We start from the raw sequence: 12,688 nt of genomic DNA, 5'->3' as shown, positions 1-12,688 counted from the left end.
AAAAAGTCGAGTGACTATGCGTGTGTGTGTGTGTGTGTGTGTGTGTGTGTATATATATATATATATATATATATTTGTTGTTTGGTTTCTAAAGCCTTGATACAGGGTTTTGTAATTATTTTTCTTTCCTCTTTTAGATCTCAGACAAATACGATGTTCCCCATGACAAGATTGGGAAAATATTCAAGAAGTGTAAAAAGGGGTAAGCAGCCACTGCGTCCTGTGTACCTCGGAAAGTGCTGATGCCCCCCGCAGTGCTAGTGTGACGCACCCCCCAGTGCTGTTGACACCCCCCAGCACCATGTAACACACCGTGCATGCTAGTGACACCCTCCTGTGCCAGTGACACACACCCTGTGCCAGTGTGACACGTGTGCATCGTGCCCAGTCCAGAAGCAGCCAAAGAAACCTGGGTGCTGGAATGTGGCTTTTCTAAATTATATACGAAATTACTTAGATAAAATTGATCTGCCTTGAGGAGATCTTTGTGTATTGTTTCTCCAAGTCACCTTCTTTGCCCTCCACATGCCTGGCAGCAGTGCCATGGCTCCACACTCCAGGGTGTGTGGCCAGCGCCACTGAGGATGGCCAGGGCAGCACCTCCGTGTGTCGAGCCCGTTGGAGCCGGGCACTGGGTTGGGCACGTCCCACGGTGCTGCGCTTGGTCTTCACGTCTTCTTTCTGAGCTGGTCTCAGGGCTTGTTCATAGTTTATAGACAGGCGGCTGAGGCTCAGAGTTCAAGAGGCTTTTCGGGGCCGTGGTTGATATTCCCTGCCTCTGCAGCCCGTGCCCTGCTCTACCCTCCTGCCCAGGATCCTATTTCCAAGTTATATCACGTTGCTGCTTTGTCTAGAAATTAGTAGTTTTAGTTCTTTTTTGTCTGTCTATGATGTTTGGCATGGATAAGCAGTGGCTAGCATAAGAATTTTTTGGCTTAGTTTTAAAACAAATTCTAATGGGAAATTTCTAGATGGTTCTAGTGGAAAGAGTTGGACTTAGTAGTTAATTTATTTTTGTTTATTTTCTTGTTTTTGTATTCTTTATTTTTTGTTTGATAATAGTAGTTCATTTAAACTTTGAGGCTCACTTGCTGGAGTGTGTAATTTGTCAGGGGGCTGTGACTTCACATCATGTAAGTTAGTGTTATTGATGTGCTTTTGCTTTATTCATTTAGAGATGGTTTCACTCTATCGCCCAGGCTGGAGTACAGTGGTGCAATCAGAGCTCACTGTACCCTTGAACTCCTGGGCTCAGGCCATCCTTTCACCTCAGCTTCCCAAGTAGCAGGGACTACAGGCATGTACCACCATGTCCAGCTAGTTTTTAAAATTTTTCTGTAGAAATGGGATCTTGCTATGTTATCCAGGCTGGTCTCAAACTCTTGGGCTCAAGTGATTCTCCTGCCTCAGTGTCCCAAAATGCTGGGATCACAGGTATGAGCCAAGTACCATTTACTAAGTGACTACTATGAAATACATGCTGGAAATAATAATCATAAATAAGCTAGTATATTTCATTTTCCAAATGCTATGATATAAATATATCACCTGATTTCCTCCTAACTCAATTCTCTCAGCAATCCTGTAAGATGGGTACTATTATTATCCCCATTTTATAGATGAGGAAGTTGAGGCTTAAGGAGATTTAAATAATTTGCCTCACATGCCGCAACTAGTAAGTGGGAGAGCTAACAGGTCAATCTAGGTCTGACTCCAGGACCAAGTGGCAGTGAAGTTGGTTGGTCTTGTCCCTCCCCATCCAGGATCCTGGTGAACATGGACGACAACATTGTGAAGCATTACTCCAATGAGGACACCTTCCAGCTGCAGATTGAAGAAGCCGGGGGGTCTTACAAGCTCACCCTGACGGAGATCTAAAGGCCTGCGGGCCACAGCTCCCCAGGAGTTCAGTGCAGGTGTTTCTAGATCTTACGGTTTGGCAAGTGCAGGTAACTCCAGTCAGCCATGTCGCCAGCACAGGTCTATGTCAAGGGAAGGGGTTCCTTGCAGGTTGGAGGCGGGGCTGCATCTGGCTTGGTGGTAGCATTTAATCTATTGCATTGGCGTTTTTCAGATGAAAGAGAAATCCATATACCATTATGTTTGAATTTCCTGATATATACAGGATTTAAAGTGAAAACTTTATTCCAAGAGTTAACAGAGTCTCTGGGAAGCTTTAGGACATCTGCTACGTTATTTATCAAAATTTTGGGATCTCTGCCTTGTGCCTACAATGTCGTGGGCCTGCTCGCTAGCAGAAGTCAGAAAAGACGATAGGCTTGGCTTTAAGGATTTCGTGCCCTTGCCTGAATTCAGTACAACTCCACTGCCTCACGTTAGCGGGAGCGCACCTGAAGAGTACAGGGGGGAGCCCTCTCTCCCTTACCCTCTCACTCTCCACCAGATGTTTACTAAACAGGGCATGTTACTGAAATCTTCCTTTGCGACTTTCTCGGACATATCAACTGCCTTTCTCATGAAGAATTTTAATGGGTTACAGTATGAAATCAGTTAAGATAAAGCTGCATTGTATATAAGTGCAATATATTTTTGAAGGTCTGTAAATGTGTACATACATGTCTTATATAAATATATAATATATAAATATGGTGTCTGTGTACATATAGTGAAGATATGCAGTAAGAGCTACCTTAAAGACTTTCCCTAGACAAAGGTTAAGTTATTTTTGATCGTGTATACCAAGCAGATAGAATACTGTGCTTAGTGGAACCCGCTAAAAACCTTTTTCTCTGTTTTTCCAAACACAGGCATTCCGTAGCATAGCAAAACCTTCTCAAATGACAGAGATTCTGTTTGCTGTTGAGAATGTTGTTATTTGGATTTCTGCACTGTTTAACAAATGAAGTAAAAGAAAAACACTACTGCAATCACGTCTTTTGTTATGCTAGTATCAGTCAGATGCACTTAGAGTGAAGAAACACTGTAATTACAGCACACAGATTGCAAGTATTGCGTACCAAGTGATACAACTCGAAATGCAGTTCTCATCTTCCTGTTTTGAGAAATGATTATTTTATCACGCATCAGAGCCTTCGTGCTTTGGTTATCTTGTATGTTAACAATTCTAGAAAACATTCATGAATTCACAAAAATACGTTACTATGGCAGGGGAACATTTTGTACACATTTAAGTATATAAAAATACTAAAATATGTAATTTTATAACAAAGTCACGGGTATCTTTAGGTTCAGGGAACTAGACTAGGTCATTCGTGTAAATGGACTGGTAGTTACAGTCTTAGGTTAAAGTATTCTAATGAAGTACGGGAACTAAATTGCTGGTTTTCTAAGATAAGATATGGGATATGGGTCATATAACTTTTATATTTTTTATGAAATTGATTTTGTCTTGTGTGTTATTTTTAATTGTATCATTGAAGATGTATTTTAAACCAAAGGGATTAAATTTTATATGTCTATTTCGTAATATGTCATTTCCTGTTTTTCAATTTGACTTTGCATTGCTCAGTAAAACATGAGAGCTGAAAAGCATCTCATTGCTAGCACTTTCTGCTTATTTCTTAATGTGTGCGCTTAGGTTGTTTTCTTCATGTTAACTTTTCCTTACTGATGCCTGAAATGATCCACGTAATTGTTAAGTCAGGGATCCCTGAATGATTTTCCAATTCTTACCAAAATTTAACCACTAAAGCTGAAGGTAAATGCTTTCATACCTAAAATCTTAGTATTTTTAGTGTTTAAAAGCCTAACAGAAAATACTTAGTTTAAAAATTTACCAATATTTAAATCATTAGAATCTCTAAAACAGGCGTCCTGAACATATTCCAGGGTAATCCAGGGCCTAAATATGATAGACACTAGGATATATTTTTAATGGATACAAGATCAGATTAATGACGTAAACTCCCTGATAGGGCTCCTGGGACATCTGCACTTTTCACAGTAACCCTCGGGCCAAAGTGGAGACTCTCCTGCAGCCTGGGTTCCCGTTCACTCAGTGCTTCCAGAGTCCAGCTCCACACAGGAAGCCTGGGGACCCTGCCAGCGCATCCTTTCTATGGGAGCCCTTCCTCACACCATGGGTCTCCTTCACCCCCTGGCTTCCCGGGACTTACCTTTGCCTCAAAACTCATCTCTTCCCAGGCGTCCCCAGGGCCATTACCTCTGGTTCCTCAGCCCAGCACCCACTCCCTGCTCTCACGGCTCCAAGTACTGACAGACACCTGCTGGCCCTCTTCTCAGCCTCTCGTTTCCTGGAGAGCAGGTTTTGGTGTCTTAGCTTTGGATCTCTGGCACCCAACCCAATGCTGGTTACATAGTCGATGCTCAGTGAATGGTTCTGTAATGATAAAGCGACTAGTTTATCCTAGGAACTGCCTTCAAGTAACACAGTCACTTGCAAAACATCAGCAGGGAGCGTTTTTAGACATTACAGGCTCAGAAATCAGTCGGGGCTGGACTCGGACCAGTAGGCCACAGAGCAGGACCAGTAGGTGGAATTGTCTGGGACTCAGGTGTGTGCCACTGTGCCTGGATTTCTGGCCTGGATCTTTGCAGTAACCCAACTGGACTCATCGTTTCCATCCCTGGGCCCCTTCGTTTTATTCCTAATCTAGGAACCATGATGATTCTTCTAAAATATAAATTAGGACTCTGCTCAGAACCCTGCAGTAGCTCTCCACTTCACTCATAATGTACACGGGATCTGTCCTCCGGCCACTGACCTCAAATTACACCATAGCTGAAGGTCCTGCAGAGTTAGGCCTGCTGAGGTTACGCGATGTCGACAGCAAATGTCGGCATTCCGGTAATAAATGCCTTTGACTCTTAGTTTTCCGTTGCTGAAAGTCATGTTGGAGACGTTTGCCCAATCTTGGTCATGTTTCCAAGAAGAAAGACTCGTTTTATGAGCCTCATGGGATATTGATGGTATTAATAACAAGATGAGTTGAAGGCTGAGTGTCAGGATTGCCATTCTTAGCAAATACTTCTTTCTCCCTATTAAAATTCATCAGAAGCAGTTCACTTGCAGCTGGCAGGGCCAACGATACACCTTCAGTGTCCCCCCTCGGGCTCTCCTGGATTCCTCAGCCCAGCACTCGCTATGTGAGGGGGTCTGGTCTGCAGCAACTGTGGTCAGCTTTCCAGCCCACAGGGCATCAGTCAGCCCATCCCATTGCTGAGAGTGCAGGAAAGACCGGGAGAGCAGGGGGTAGCATCTTCCCCAGACAGCGTTAGGAGGTTACGTGAATGTCAAACGGTAGAAAAGAATCCCTGCAAAAATGCAGAGCCTGCCTCAGTAACATTTCTAGGGGACCAGCAATCTGGGGCATGTAACAGATCCCCTCCAGGGTGAAGGACAAGTGCTGCGTGGGCCCTCCACCCCCTACTCTCCAACCTCCTTCACCTGCTGTATTTTTTCCCGTCACATTTATCATTCTCTAACCTGGTATCTATTTTACTTGATTATTGTACTTACTGCTTGTCATTTGCCTTCCTTTGCTAGAATATTCCCTCCACCAGAGCAAGGTTTTTTGTCTGACTTGTTTGCTGACAAATCCCAAATGCTCAAAAAATGCCTGGTGCCTTGTAGATACTTGCGTGCATACCTTCTACTGGCCCTCCAGGTCCTCTCCACTCCTCTCCCCGGGAGGCTCGCCTGTGGGGCCCACACCAACCCCTGTGGGTTGGGGAGAGATGGAAGGAGAGCGAGGTCAGGTCTTGATTCCCCACCTCTCACAGGCCTCTCAAGCAGGGTGTTCCTGAAGCCCACTGTGCCTCCTCTGTAGAACTTTCCCTCCATGTCCTCGCAACCACGTCCTTATCCCCTCAGGAATTAGCTGCTGCCTGCTGGAGGGTAGGACACTAGCCCTGCAGGTTCCCCTCCATTCCCATCTTGGGAAATAGTCCCTTAAAGAAGCCCTTCTTGAATTATCCTCTTTTGAGTGTGCCATCTGTTTTTGTGTCGCAATCCTGGTTGATACATTGGTCAATACATTTTCACCGACTGAATGAATGAATGGTGTAAGTTCTGGTCTGAGTCCAAAGGTCTCTTAGTGCTGAGTGTCTTCTATTGGCCCTTCCAGATCCCCTCTCCACCCTTCTCCACGAAAGGCTCACCTGTGGGGACCACACCAACCCAGAGACTAAAGGCCCCTTAGTCTATCCCACTCCCCACCCAGTTCTCAGGCCTTCAGACTCTGACACCACCAGCTTTCCCGGTTCTGCAGCTTGCTGACAGCAGATCTTGAGAGGGAGGGACTTCTAGGCCTCCAGAATCATATGAGCCAGTCCCCATAGTAAATAAAACATATTGGTTCTGTTTCCCTGGAGAACCTAGCACAGATGTGGTTCCAAAAATGGCTTCAGAAGAACAGAAGTTTTCCAAACTGGTTCTGAGGTTTCCGGAACTGGCTCTCTAAATGGATTAGATTTAAAGGTGCTAATGACACCATTTCAGTTAGTAAAGAGAACACCAGTAGTCCATGCTGTGAACTGTTTATAGTAATACACAAAATCTGTATTGAATACTCCTAATCAACCACTTGTAAAAAGCAAGAAGCTAAGTGATTCTGTGGATGAGAACTTCAAACATTTTCTTGTAAACTAAGAAATATAATGGCATTGGTTGGTCGGTCCTAATGTCACCGGACAAAGTGGTGAAAGAAGAAGATGGGCTCAGGGATTGAAATTCCCACCCCAAGCCAGCTAGGTTTCCCTCTGGCCTCCCCCTCCCATGTGTGTGTCCTGTTGTGTCCAGAATTGGTGGGTTCTTGGTCTTGCTGACTTCAAGTATGAAGCCACGGGCCCTCGCGGTGAGTATTACAGTTCTTAAAGATGGTGTGTGCAGAGTTCCCTCAGATGTTCAGATGTGTCCGGATTTTCTTCCTTCTGGTGGGTTCGTGGTCTCGCTGACTTCAGGAGTGAAGCTGCAGACCGTCGCGGTGAGTGTTACAGCTCTTAAGGGTGGCGTGTCCAGAGTTGTTCATTCCTCTTCCCGGTGGGCTCCTGGTCTTGCTGGCTTCAGGAGTGAAGCTGCAGACCTCCATGGTCAGTGTTACAGTTCATAAAGGCAGTGCGGACCCAAAGAGTAAGCAACAGCAAAACTTACTGCAAAGAGCAAAAGAACAAAGCTGCCACAGTGTGGAAGAGTACCCCAAACGGTTGCCTCTCCGAGGCTCCGGTGGCCTGCTTTTCTTCCCTTATTTGGCTCCACCCACATCCTGCTGATTGGTCCATTTTACAGAGAGCTGATTGGTCCATTTTACAGAGAGCTGATTGGTCCGTTTTGACAGAGTGCTGATTGGTGCGTTTACAAACCTTTAGCTAGACACAGATCGCTGATTGGTGTGTTTACAATCCTTTAGCTAGACAGAAAAGTTCTCCAAGTCCTCACCTGTCCCAGCAGCCCAGCGCGCTTCACCTCTTACTGTCACTCGCCGGGGACTCTGCGGCACCTAGCCCAGGTACTCCGGCAGCCCAGAGGGAGCTCGTCCCCGACAACCAAGAGGAAAAGAGGGGAAGCGAGAAAGACGGAGACCCGCCATCGTGGCCAACGACCCCGTGAAGAGGGAACGGCGGTCCACGCACGGGACCCAGCCTCCAATCAAGCCCAGCAGGCGCCAGCCGGCCACGCCTAGTGCGGGGGCCCGCGGGCCCGCGTCCACCCGGAACCTGCGCCGGCCCAGGAGCGCCGCGCGCACCCCTGGCTCCCGCCCGCGCCTCTCTTTTCACACTTCCCTGGGAGCAGAGGGAGCCGGCTCCGGCCTTGGCCAGCCCCAGAGAGGGGCCCTCATAGCTCAGCGGCGGGCCGAAGGGCTCCTCGAGCGGCCAGAGCGGACGTCGAGGCCGAGGAGGCGCCGAAAGCCAGCGAGGGCTGCTAGCAGGTTGTCACCTCTCACCGTCGGGTCTGTGTGGGTTGGTGGAGTCCCTCCCCTGTCACTGCAGACGGAGCACAGGGAGAGCGTGGCAGCCAGCAGGGTGGCTCAGTTGCCAGGCGCCCACACGAAGCACTTGGCTCTGTTCACAGGGCTCGTCTTGATAAGAGAAAGCAAATGTCCTGCGGGCCGTGCAGGCTGGGGGTGAGGCTGCCAGGCTGCCAGGCTGCTCCTGAGACCAGTAGCCCCTCTGGAAGCATCCCCTGAGGGAGAGACCAAACAAGAGGAGAACCCCGCCCTCAGGCTGCTCCGGCACCTTCAGGCAGACAGGGCAGGGCTGACCAGGCAGGATCGTCATCCCCAGGGCTGTGGGCAGTGACTCGTCACAGCAGCAGACAGAGTGGCAATCTCTCGACTGTCCCCAGAGCCCTGCACGGTGTACAAAGGCTGTGCCTTTCCAGGTTCCATCCCACACCCAATACCCAACTCCCCCCCCTTTTTTTTTCCGCTCTGTCACCCAGGCTGGAGTACAGTGGCGTGGCCATAGCTCACAGCAGCCTTGATGAACTCCTGAGCTCAGGAGATCTCCCGCCTCAACCTCCCAAGTAGCTAAGACTACAGGATCAAGCCTAGCTTATTATTACTATTATTATTATTATTATTATTATTTTGGAGGGACAGGTTCTCACTACGTTGTTCAGGCTGGTCTCAAACTCTTAGCCTCAAGCAATCCTCCTGCCTCAGCCTTCTGAGTGACTGCGATTACAAATGTGAGCCACTGCGCCGGGCTCTTTGTCATTTTTGTTATTTTGGATCTATCCTTAAAGCAGGGTGTGCCCAGCTCAACAGTGCCTGAGGACTGCCCCCTCTGCCTGAAGCCACCGCCTCCTCGGAGGCCAGGCTGACTGCTGCTTTCATTCCAGCTCCCTTGGACTTGAGGGGGCTCCTAGTGCCTCCTCAGACCGATTTCTAATCTGGTAGCTGTTTGCAGGCAACTTTTGGAGGGTGGGGTGGCTCTGGCCTGCAGACGCAGAGGTGCTATGCAGTGAGATCATCGTCCTCATATTTTAATTCTTTAGACATGCTTTCCTTTAGTTTATTTAGCATGTTTTAAACAACAGATTTAACGTCTCTGTCTAATAAATCCAGTCTCTGGGATATTTCAGGAGGTTTCTGTTGATTTCTCCCCTGTGCATGGGCCATAATTTTTTGTTTATTTGCATGTCTGGTAAGTTTTTGTTAATAACTGGACATTTTAGGTAACATAATGTGGCTACTGTGGAAATCAGATTCTCCCTTTACCCAGGTTTTGTGGCTGCAGTTTTGTTTGGTTAGTGACTTCTCTGGACTAATTCTGGAGTCTGCTTTCTGTGTTGTGTGTGGACCCTGCAAACTCCATTCAGCAGTGCGATGGGTGGCTAATGATTGGACAGAGATGGCCTTCGACGCCAGAGCTTCCCAGTCCTTGCCAAGGGCTCTGTGGGGTGATGGGGGTACCTTAAACACTCAGCCAGACCAGCAGCATCTCTGCCCTAGCCTGCACTTCCTGCTGCTCAGAGCGTCAAGGTCACCCAGAGGTGAGATCTCAGCTGCCCCAGGTCCTTGCTGAGCACTTCCACAGCCCAGGAATGTGCACAGCCTCCCGGGTGCCTGGGAACGTGCACGGCCTCCTAGGAGCCCGGGAACACGTTGGAGCCTCTGAACACACCTCTGCACTTTTCACCGCCCAGTTTTTCCTCCTAAGCCTTTTGGTGAGCCCACTGTCTGCTCCAACGGCCATGTGCCTCCTCAGCCATGAAATTAGGCAATTTCTTCCACATCATTTTTGACAAATCCCCTTGAGAAAGGCTTTTCTTACGGGGGGAGCTCCCAGGCAGGTCAAATGAGGGCAGGCTTGCAAGTAGGGTTCTCCAGGGAACCGCCAGACGGCGAAATAACGACAGTTCTCAGGATTAAGCCTTCGAAGGAGCTCCAACCCCGATCTGCCACTCCCGGTGCTTCCAGGCTGCTGGGTGTTGATGTGATTGTGGCTTTTGGTTTTCAAGGCTCCCGCAGGAGCTGAAGAATACAGTGGATACCACTCAGCAAGAGAGGAACAAACCACAACCACACAGAGACACGAATCTCAAAATAACTGCGGAACTCAAGAAGCCGGACCAAAAGAACACATTCCATGTGACCCATTCATCTACAGCTCTAGAAAATGCAAACTGATCTATGGCGACAGAAAGATGGGGTGGGGCGGGGATGGGGGCGGGGCGGGAGAGAGGGAGTAAAATGGGGCTTGAAGAACCCTTTGAGGGTGATGATGGAGATGTTCGGTATCTGATGTGAGGACAGTTTCAGGAGTGTAGATGGGAGAACTTACCAAATGGTACACTTGAAGTAGGTGCAGTTCATTGTATATGAATTTTATCTCAATGAAGCTGGGTTTTTTCATGAAAAGATGACCTGGATCTCTCTCTACCTGAAAACATCTGTCTCCATCTCCTTCTCCTGGCTTCCCCCAGCTCCAGTCTGCCTGCATCCAGAGTTGGCAGGACCCTGTCTCTGTGTGAGATGGCAGTTCCCAGTGGGTCCCTGTGGACACGGCTCTGCCCTTGCCCACCTCTGCCTGCACAGCTCCCCGGCAAGAGTGCCCCCCTCGCCCTTGCCCTGGTGAACACCTACCGACTGCCAGCCAAGCCCATGCGCACAGCCCCTCCTGCTCTCCCTGTCCAGGGCTCGCCTCTGGTTGTTCTGGAATCCTCTGTGTATGAAACTGCTTCTGTCCGCAGCAGGTGGCTTTGGAAGGGCACTGGGATGCGGTGGCAGCAGCCGGGCTTCCGCATCTGCTGTTGAAACAAACTCAGCAGCAATCTGGAAACAACCTAGAAGCCTGGCGGAGCGTCCTGCACCTGTGTTCGGTGGGGGCTGTGCAGTCCTGGCCGCAGCCTGGAGGGGACAGGCCTAGCTGAGGGATGAGCACAGTCCGCTGCTCTCCTTCCTGCCTCTGTCTCTCTCCTCTATGAGCCCCTGCCCATGGGTGAGGAGGGCCGGACGGTTAGCAGGGGCCCCATGGGGGGGCCCCACAGCCACCAGACCCCTGTCCAGCCAACTCCTCCCCTCCAGCCGTCGCACCCTGGCATGGCCCCAGAATGCCCTCCTGTTGGGACAGCAAGGGCTGGGGCCTGGAGGAGCCTTCCCAAGCAGGAGGAGGGAGGCACCACCATGGGGCCTCCTCTTTCCACGGCCCTCCCTCCCCACGCTGGTCTGCACCTGCCCTGGAGACCAGAAGCCGGCCAGGCCTGTCCGCAGGTCTGTGTAGCCGGCCCAGGTGGCTGGCGGCCAGGCCAGGGCTGGCCTATGGGTGTCTGGCCCGGCTGGCCACCGGCCACCTTTCTCCCACTGGCCTTGGCCACAGCCCCACAGCTGGCGCGACGCTGCGACCTTTCCCCTACTTCCAGCTCTGGCCTCCAGATCATTCCAGGCCCCTGAAGTTTACATGAGTCACATGTCGCTGGCAGGCTCCCACCCCGTTCCCTCTTCTTGCTCTGGGTTTAAAGGGCCACACTGGAGAGCAGGCATGGGGCCTTGTGCCCCTGAGCAGGGCCAGGTGTGGGACCACAGCCTTCGTCGTGCCGAAGGCCTGCAGGCCCCAAAAACCCCAGCCCCACACCATGCCGGTGCTCCCAGCTTTCCCTGAATGTCATTCGTCATGAGGGCTGAGGTTCAGTCACCCACTTACTCTGGTGGCCGACAGGATGGTGTCCGTGGGCCACACCCCTCCCACAAGAGACTCTGACCTCTGCTCCCTGATTACTGCCCACAACCACCACCTCAGCCACTTCTCTGCTCCCTGCAGCATGGCATGGCCTCCCAGACATCCCCTCCCGCACACCTGTCCCCAACACAACAGTGACAGGTGGGCCCCTCGTGTCTGCCCTGAGGAAGCCTGAGGCCCAAGCAATCTTCCCAGAGGCCCGCAGCAGGGACACAGGGCTGCCCGCCTTCAGAGCAGGGGTCGGCCCCACTGCACCACATGGGTCAGATGGAGAAACTGAGGCCCAGAGGGGGAAGGCTTCCTGAAAGCAGGGACAGATACATGAGGCCCTGGTGACCCCCAGTCCTCGCTCTGGATCAGGACTTGCGGACCCAGGGGCACAGAGCTGAGGGTGGGAGGTGTAGGGGGAGCTGATGACTCCACACCTCTCACACCTGCCTGAGGGTGTGGGGCAGGAATGTGGGGAGGTCATCTTGACCCTCCCCTGGCGTTAGGGAGGGAAGCAGGGTCCTGGGCAGAAACCACTGCCTGCCATGGAAGCCTCCAGACACCACGTGCCTCTGCCTGGCCTCTGCGTTCTGAGACCCTCCCTGTCTCCAGCCTGGTGCTTTGTAGACCTTGGGCAGAAGATCCCCTGATCGCATGTTGATTGCCCGGTAAATGGCACCAAAGTCGGCTCTCAGCTTCTTGCCACTCTCCCCTCCCTTCTGGCGACTCTTGTTCTTCAGGTCTGGGGCAGGACACAGTAAGCAAACTTGGCAAGTGGCATCCATCAGGCCACCCGAAAGAGCCTACCGTCTGCTGCCAGGTCCTTTGGGTCTGTGCCCTTCCCAGGCTGAGGCTCCTCGGCCTCCCAGCAAGCAGCGGGTCCACCTGCACCTGCCCAGCTCCTGGAATGGGCTCTCGCTACTTTCCCGTCCCCTCGGGAGATACCCCATGGGCACACAGGTTGCAAGAGGTCACTGCAGTCCCCAAGAGGAGCCTTTCTTATCTAAAACTCACAAGGACCACCACACCTGTGTGAGGAGACCCCAGAGCTCAAGGGCCTGGGACAAGTAAGAAAGGG

At 50.7% G+C, this 12,688-nt stretch overlaps 1 protein-coding gene and 1 long non-coding RNA gene across 4 annotated transcripts in view; one reads left to right on the top strand and one right to left on the bottom strand.

Annotated features, from left to right (window-relative positions):
- GRHL1 (grainyhead like transcription factor 1) overlaps nt 1-3,448 on the top strand; it is a 50,159-nt gene extending 46,711 nt beyond the window's left edge. For both annotated transcript variants that reach the window (XM_525685.7, XM_009441992.4), the window contains exons 15-16: nt 138-202; nt 1,764-3,448. In XM_525685.7, coding sequence (XP_525685.3) covers nt 138-202; nt 1,764-1,878 — 180 coding nt within the window. In that variant the 3' untranslated portion in view covers nt 1,879-3,448. The remainder of the gene's footprint in view (nt 1-137; nt 203-1,763) is intronic.
- LOC134807834 (uncharacterized) lies at nt 2,106-7,186 on the bottom strand. 2 transcript variants are annotated; one of them, XR_010149195.1, is made up of 4 exons: nt 5,592-7,182; nt 4,707-4,980; nt 4,098-4,321; nt 2,106-3,085 (listed from the first exon to the last, which is right to left on the bottom strand). It is a non-coding gene; the product is annotated as an uncharacterized LOC134807834 (long non-coding RNA). The 2 variants fall into 2 exon arrangements; XR_010149194.1 differs by having other exon boundaries at nt 2,817-3,085; nt 5,462-7,186.
- Between the last annotated feature and the right edge of the window lie 5,502 nt (nt 7,187-12,688).

The sequence above is a fragment of the Pan troglodytes genome, chromosome 12 (assembly GCF_028858775.2).
Source record: "Pan troglodytes isolate AG18354 chromosome 12, NHGRI_mPanTro3-v2.0_pri, whole genome shotgun sequence".
NCBI classification, from domain to species: domain Eukaryota; kingdom Metazoa; phylum Chordata; class Mammalia; order Primates; family Hominidae; genus Pan; species Pan troglodytes.
This window is presented reverse-complemented; position numbering and strand designations above follow the sequence as displayed.